At 34.9% G+C, this 8,550-nt stretch overlaps 1 protein-coding gene across 1 annotated transcript; it reads right to left on the bottom strand.

Annotated features, from left to right (window-relative positions):
• Positions 1-3,292: 3,292 nt before the first annotated feature.
• Positions 3,293-8,515, bottom strand: LOC107224091 (ADP-ribosylation factor 1). Its single transcript, XM_046741648.1, has 5 exons — positions 8,381-8,515; positions 7,373-7,546; positions 4,070-4,179; positions 3,711-3,836; positions 3,293-3,545 (listed from the first exon to the last, which is right to left on the bottom strand). Exons 2-5 carry the CDS (start codon positions 7,518-7,520, stop codon positions 3,381-3,383), a joined length of 549 nt encoding a protein of 182 aa, XP_046597604.1. The 5' UTR covers positions 7,521-7,546; positions 8,381-8,515; the 3' UTR covers positions 3,293-3,380.
• Between the last annotated feature and the right edge of the window lie 35 nt (positions 8,516-8,550).

The raw sequence follows: 8,550 nt of genomic DNA, 5'->3' as shown, positions 1-8,550 counted from the left end.
ACCAAAAATTTCAAAAATGGAACTGCAGGAATTGATAGCGAAGAATTTAAATCAAACAATGTTCTGTTTTGTCGCAGACAAAAACTGACACAATTATCACATTATCGCAAAATTATATTTCATTTCAAAAGCATATCGTTCGCGTATTTTGTATTGATTAATTATAATTCTGTTTCTGCGGAAATGATCAACTGTCGAAGATAAAATTTTCACTTGTCTCTTCTATAATCAATTCCAAGCAATCCGCAGAGATTTCATTTGCGATTAAATCGAACTTTATTGATCAGATTTGGACGAACGGTTTTTTTCTTTTTTTTTTGTTTGTTTACAATAGACTCCGAATTTTCAACTCAAATTTGCAGTTTGCCTGTAAATTTTTTCTCCTACGTTGAGATGATTTCAGTGTGATAAAATTCAACTCGATGAAGTTGTAAAATTTCTCATCATTTGGAGTGTTTATTTATAATTATTATATTTTTTTCTTTCCTGTTTCGACACTTCTGTGGCTAGTTTGCACGGTGGATAAATTTTTTTTATCCTCAGTTTCCGTACCCGATGTCCAATTAAGTTGTTACCTTCAAGTCTCAATTTGTTTTCTATTTCCTACATTGTTTCGTATTTCCCGTACACGGTGATCCGTAAATCAACATATTCACTTACTTCAATATAATTATAATTATTATTCTGTTTCCCTTTCTTTTTTTTTTTTTTTTTATATATTTTAAATTCATTCATCGCAATCACACCTCGCGCCAACCTCACGAAGCTGAGAAACGTCTGATCAACTATAATCTTGAGATATCCGCAGCGCATAATTTCGGAATGTCAATGTTATACTTTCTAAGGGTTTCTTCTATTCTGTTCTCTTTCCATCTTCATCTAGTTCATACTTTTTTTTTTATTTTTCTTTTTCTTTTTACTCGTTTTCTATTCACCCTATCGAAGTGCAATAAATAACATGATTGCTCTTTCACACTGAGATAAACATGTTTTTAGCTGGCTATAACCGGAGTGTACGCTGCACTTTACCGCACGTATTATAATCGTTATTAATATTCATGTTGAACGAACTTATAAACTAACGTTCGTAAATCGTCATCTTGTGTATTTTTTTTTCCCCCCCATACTTTTATTATACTCTGGTCTTTAATAAGAATTAATTTTATCTCGATGACGCCGGATGCCCTAAAATTTTCACCCAAATCCGTGCGCAGGGTCGGGAGGGTATGCGAACGTTCACCACCAAGTAAAACAATTTCTATATCTCTCACGCGTAAACAAAATACACACTCACTCACTCACACACGCACACACACACACATATATATGTACATATGTAATACATACATGCGTGTGTACAGCTTATCCCACCCGAATCTGTACAGGCATAATCATTGCTTACTGATATAAAATTTTTGCTGAAACTTTCATATAAAATTAATGAAAGTAACTGAAAAAACAAAAAAGTTTTCAATTTTTTTAAAACAATTTTTCTCATTTACAATTAAATACGGGTTTCAAGATTTATTCGTGAAATAGAAAAACAGAGACGGGAAGGAACTAAACGATATCTAACAAAGTATCATCGATTCTATACTTTATTAGGGAGTCCTTGGATTTCTCTCTGTACCTACGGCAATTTTTATCTAAATCGAAGAAATTAAAAAATTCGTCCAAGATTAGGTAAAACAAATCAAAAAGAAAGTTCCATTACATCATATGCAGCGGTATCTTTGTAGAAAAACCACGATCTGTAGGGAAAAGTTAATACATTAATTCCGTAATTTCTTCTAAATTGCGACAACTTCTGTTTTTTTTTTTTTTTTTCCAACCAAGTATATATTTTGGGCAGTAATTTTATTCGTTTAAAAATTAATTGACCTTTACATACTCAGATGGGAGACCCTGTGAATCAATGTATGTACGCATAGATATAACACACACACACACACACATACACGCACACACGCACGCACATACACACAACCACCCATAACCCTATAGTTACCTTTCATTTATATATAAACGAGTCTAGTCGGAGTTTTGTGTATGCGCAAGCTATACATAAAATGTGGTTGAATCCGCGTGTTGGATTAAACGCGATCATTTCATTCGTTAAAATGGTATATTTGATCTTCAATCAGTGGTGATTAAAAAAACGAAAAAAATTTTGGAATGAGGCGACGGGATATTTGAAAATGAAATCTGTTTAAATGTGAAAGAACATTCAACGAAGTAGAACTCCTGTTCGAGGCACCGTAGCCTCAATCCCTGCAATGATCACGCATACGTCACGAGTAAACACAGTAATGTCCCGTTGTTGTTCAGTGATCCTGTTTCGGTCAGATTTCATTTCGAAATACCTCCAATTTTTCACTTTCGTATTTCTCTAATATAATATTTATATACGCTATAATAATCGGTTGACGATGTTTGAAATGTAGTGGACAGAACAATGTATATATTCATGTAATCATTATTAATATTCATCGTTTCATAATGTATAATACGCAATTTACAATCCGTATGAAAGTTATACATTATTACAATTATCCGCAAGTCCATGTCCAACGCATTCAAACTGACACCCACCCATTGGTATTATTTATGTTTGTAACATCATCGTCACCATAACTATCACCATTATCATCATCATCATCATCATCATTAACTATTGTAGGTAGTTTCAATTATCTTTCATTATTTCATTAATTAAACAAATAATTAACTTCATGTGTGATACATATGCTTTGTATGTTTCAGATTTTTAGAGGATATATACTTTAATACAGTTATCATCATCAAGTTCTCCACATCTGGTTCATCACTGTTATCTCTGTGTAAAAAGTGTAACTATAATGCTAATAATATAATAATAATAATAATTAATAATAATAATAAATCATTTGCACGTAGCAATAGTTCTGTTTGGCCGGCGCGTAATCGCAGCCATTCTGACCCTCCTCCCCCCCTGCCCCGTGTTTCTTGATTTTTTTTTCTCGTGTTTGTTTTCCTTCATCTTCGAAAATTTCTTTAATTCTCTCTTGTTTTTCCTTTCTCTGCCTCAAAACCCCTTCCAACGAAAGCTTCGTTGCACATCCGAATGCATTTTTTTAATGGTATTATTCACCTTCCGATTGAAACTCGCACAGGCTGCTCATACGATTTATGTTGTACATTGTTAGTTGGTCGTTCTTCTTTCATTTAATCAATTAATTAATCGCTGATGGGGGGATAACGTGTGCAGTTATGTTTTTTGTTTTTTTTTAAAGGTTTGTTGGTTTGTTTGCTGTTTTTTTTTTTTTTTTGTTTTTCGTTTTTAATGTTGTTTCTGAATGATGTTAAAATAGCAACTGAATGTTGACAGGATAACGTTTGCATTAGCGGTTGGCGTTCTTAAGTTGATTTGAAAGCCAATCGAGACCTTCGTATAATCCATCTCCGCTCGTAGCACACGTCGCCTGTATATACCAATTACGATTACGAAGTGAGTGGAGGCCCAGTTTATCGGTGATCTCTGCCGCGTTCATGGCATTTGGAAGGTCCTAAAATTTTGAAGAATTTTTAATCCCAATAATCTTTGGCACGTGATGGAATTCTCGGAGTTGAAGCTCAAACCAATATTGTCAATACTTATTGGAGTATTATTTACTTCAATTTTAAACATAATTTATTCACTATTCGATATTGTACTTTGATCATTGGCTCACCTGTTTGTTAGCAAATATAAGTAATACGGCATCCCTTAGCTCATCTTCCGCTAGCATTCGCATTAGCTCCTCGCGGGCTTCACCTATACGTTCTCTGTCGTTACTGTCCACCACAAATATCAACCCCTGAACAAAAACGGAAATGGTCATTGATTATTGATGCTTAATTTGTATTTCAAAGCATTGATATTAAAAAAAAATTATAATGTTATTATGAATGTGTTTAAATAGAAAGCTCATAGGTAATTCGTTTATAGATTAACTAAAATAAAAGACAAGATGTCTTATTTTCTTTGTTACTTGTACATTTTCATTCAAGTCAATTTCTGTCGCATTAACCTGATAGTAAAGATAATTACCTGTGTATTCTGGAAGTAATGTCGCCAGAGTGGTCTAATTTTGTCCTGACCACCCACGTCCCAAACCGTAAAGCTAATATTCTTATATTCAACTGTCTCTACATTGAAGCCTGTGGAAGAATTAAGTTTTTCACGTGTCAAATCATCAAGAGTGATACACAGTAAGCAATTCAGTATTTGCATGGAATTGACTATTCAGTGATGATGAAAAAGGTCGTTAGTACACATATTATTCTCAAAGTAATATCAATCTTGTCAAGCTTTACATCAAACTAGCTTCACATTCTTAGAGTATTTGCTGTTGCAGCAAGTATTTGGATGATTTAACATGCATGCACAAAATAGTAATTTTTTTTTGTCAGGGGAGAAGGTAGGCGGAAGATGAAGCTAAGCAGAATTGGAACATGTACGAACAAAAAAAAAGAAATATCTTGCGAGTAAATGACTGTATATTTCAACGGTTACCACAGACATTGATGTAATTTTATGAGTAATCGGTGGTGATTGTTACAGTTACACACGCAAGAAACTTAGATCTGAGTGTAAGGTAGAATATAATCGAGCCTTAGAAACTTCAAACAGTATACGATTGGAAGGAAGCTAACTCATGCAAAAGTGTATAAACTGACGATTAGTCAAACTATATTCATCAGCATATTCTCCACATACACGGTAATTATTTCATGTGCAAAAAGTTGTTCAGGACGACTGTTTCTGCGATTTTGTACGTCATTAGGTTTTGGGGATTTACACTTTACCGACAGAATGTCAAGGATTCATCAAATTGCATGCAACACAAATATGGTAAAAAGTTATTGAATAAATTGTCACGCTGTTAATACTGATGCTAAAGGGATCGTCTTCTATCTTATTACAGATAGTTCAAGATTCCAAAGTACTTTTAATTTCCTAAAATGTGTACTGAACCTAACGATGAAGTTTAGAAAATGACCTCTTATAGGCAGTGGAAAGTCTCTTTGCAAAGCACTGCCAAAAATTCAGTGGAGTATCAATTTGACTTTTAAAAATTTTAAACACTGCCTTAACATCCTTTACATAGTCATCAAGGTAACTAGTAATAACAGAGTAGAGTATTGCCAGTTTCTTGAAATATAAAATTTTCAACATTGGTGTGTGACAAACAAGGGTAAGCAGTGGCAGACGATCTTGAAATACAGAAAGCACCGATTATTAAAACTTATTAAAAGATTTCCAGAAAATTTGACAAAGCTTTGATAATTTCTATCGTCTACCACTTGTCGACATTGATCTTGAAGTACAATGACATTAAACACAGCATGGTCTGTATACTTGACAAGTGTTCTAGGTCGACTCTGTCACATTAGGTGGTGTTCATATTACACACATTTAAAAAGTAAATATTTGTTGCTCTTGAAAAATCTATCCTATTCTTTCAATCATACTTCCAAGCTGTTTCAAAAATGAAACAAAATCCATCAAAGTAGTAAATTCAACTTCCGCTAGTATTAAATTTGAGAAATTTACAATTTATTGTAAAAATTATACGCAAAATAGACGATACAAGTAACTTGATATAATGTCAACAGTTTCAAAAATTATTCAGTAAAAGATCAAACTGCCAGAAACCCAGATAATTTCAAAATTAAGGTTGCACTTTCAAATTATTCTTCGGTAGAGACTGTCTTCAATTTTTATTTTGCAAAAAAAAAAAAAAAAATTATCAATATCATTTATATCATTTTTCAGAGCATTTGATAATGGTATCGATTATTTATAAAATTTGTGGTGGTACAATTTTTAAAACGCCTGAGTGGGAAACCCCATTGATATATTACAAAGAGTAAAACTAAGGGAAGTGTCCCAGGGAAATAAAGAAATGTCACAGTGCTTTAGATAACATTGCTTAATGAGGAATAATTGATTATTTTTCAACGCCACGAACCAGACCAAACACCGTCGTTTTTTCTTTAAATACAAACACAAATCTGTTAAGAAGAACTTTCATTCGCATCGCACATTTAGGCAAAAACCGATTTTAAATGGAACAAATAGTGCCTCTTAATCCATTTTCTGGATCACAATGTTGTTTAATAGGTCATGATGAGCAAATTCCAAAATTGAAATCTGCCAACCATTAAAAACCTATTGAAATAGCTTTTTTGATTTGCGTTATATTAAAGTACAGCTAGTCAAACGCGATAAAGCTCAAGACTCTTGAATCCAAAATTGATCCAAATAATTGGAATAGAAAATTGTGTAGCCATCGCATCTCGTCGTTGATACTCTGGTATATATCTATTTCTCTGACAATGTTAGTTTGCAAGGATTTTAGATCATTTTCCCATAATTATACAGTCGACTCTCTCAATAGGACTTCTCGCAATAAGGGTGCTTCCTCCAGCACTCCAGTTGAACAAGGCGTATTCGCAATTTTGCCTAGTACTCTCGCAATAGAGCCGGCAACAAAAGTGAACTGTTGGAAGAAAACAACTGGTATGGACTTTTGGCCACCCTATTGCGAAAGTCTCAGTTCAAAGCGTCATAAATGCATGTCAAGCTCGTTGGTGGAGGTATACTAATTCTTAGAAATATCCTTCCCTACACCCACACGACCATCTCTAGTGAAAGGGTCAACTGTGACAGGCTGTGCTTCACTACGCTTGGTAACAATTCGCTTTTATTGCGTCGCAAACTATACAAAGTTATTTCAATGGTTTTTTTTTTTATATTGTATCAAAACTCTGTCACGCAATTTTCATATCACAACTGATTCAGGCAGTTGCGATATCCTGGAAATGGATTAAAACGTATCTTTTTGCTCTGTTCAGTTCTTTTTTTTCTCGTAACGATTAATAGTTTCCAAATTTGCTATTGGAAAACCACATAACAGTTGGTCTGTGCACTGAAGCTGAAAAATAATGAATTTTCATGAAAAAATGTCACAGAGTAACATGAATACAACAGCAACAAATTCTCATGGTGTTGATTGAGCAGATGATGTATAATTGGGAATAAAATTGGAAAAGGTTACGTGCAACATTAAGACAGTATATAAGGCGATGGTTTGGTTCGTTATGAGATTCGCACAAAAAAAAAAAACCAGCATGCACAGTTCGGATGGAATTCGAAAGTCTTAAGCCACTCCTTTGCATGGATAAAACAATGTGTATCATTTAGGTTATGTGGTGTTGAAGAAGTGAGTAGTAGCGGAATGAAGTAAAAAAAACTTTGTCGGTCTTAGGAGTTAGGGTTATGGTAAAACATTAGGCAAATATAAAAACTATAGAAGGAATAAAAAAAAAGTACATTTCGAAAACTTACCTATCGTAGGAATCGTCGTAACAATTTCGCCTAATTTCAATTTATATAGAATAGTGGTTTTACCAGCAGCATCGAGCCCGACCATCAAAATCCTCATTTCCTTCTTGCCAAAGAGGCCCTTAAATAACGTTGCAAAAATGTTCCCCATGGTTAGTGTTGGTTATATGTGGGTACCTGAAACAAAGAAACACGTTAGTCGGGGTTTCACGAAATTCATGACACGTCATTAATACCGTGAAAATACACGAAAGCCACGTATATGCGGCAGATAAAGCCACGGCAGGATGCGAGGCGACGAGCCATAAGCTCTTTCCAAAACGCCCGAGGTGAAAAAAGCCGAATTTCACCACGTATTACTTAGCGGTTACACGTAAGTTGTGATATACGTGCATGCCGTGTAAACGACCGTCTACGCACCAACAGTGCATGTACCTACAGGCGTTGAAGGTATGACCCGAGATAACCTGACCTCTTCTATGCGACATGGTACTACTATTGACGGCATGGAAATTAGGAGTAAAAGAAACGAAAAATTTAGATGTCTGTTGTAAAATATTTGGGGTTCAGCCCCTTTTCAACATCAGTGAAACCTGTCGAATGACTCACTAAATACCACCCGCGAGATACCCACGCTGTCGCTCTATTGATTCTCGTTCAATTATTCCCGATTCGTTTAAACTCGTTTTTCCATTTTCTATTTCTCGATAAGTTGTAACACCTTCAAGCTTTTCACTTACAGTGCGTTATTTATTGAACGATTACAGTTTCGAGACCTCCGAGATAGTCACAACACTAGCCGATGGCAGGAAAGATTGGGGTATACAGATTTTTCGTTAGCCTGAGAGAAGCCACTATGCACACCCGGTTGGTCTGTCACCGTCTCGACCTACTCCCAAACTATATGGCGAAACGTTTGAAACTCGATTAACAAGAAACCGACAACCACCACGAGTCAGCGATTAACAACGCTACGTCACCCTAATAATATTTATCACTTGAATTACTTACGTTTCAGTAAAAAAGATTATTTTCACGAGAAACGATAAAACATTAAACCAATACTCCCGAAAAGTACCGTATGTCAAAATGGCGGACGTGGAAAGGATTCATGCTTCGTGCCACGTATGGGGCTCTAGCAGGCTTACCATTGGTTAGTTTGATCACGTGGCCGTGAGAAA

This window comes from Neodiprion lecontei, chromosome 5 (assembly GCF_021901455.1).
Source record: "Neodiprion lecontei isolate iyNeoLeco1 chromosome 5, iyNeoLeco1.1, whole genome shotgun sequence".
Classification (NCBI taxonomy): Eukaryota; Metazoa; Arthropoda; class Insecta; order Hymenoptera; family Diprionidae; genus Neodiprion; species Neodiprion lecontei.
Note: the sequence above shows the minus strand (reverse complement) of the source record. Positions and strands in the feature narration are given on the sequence as shown.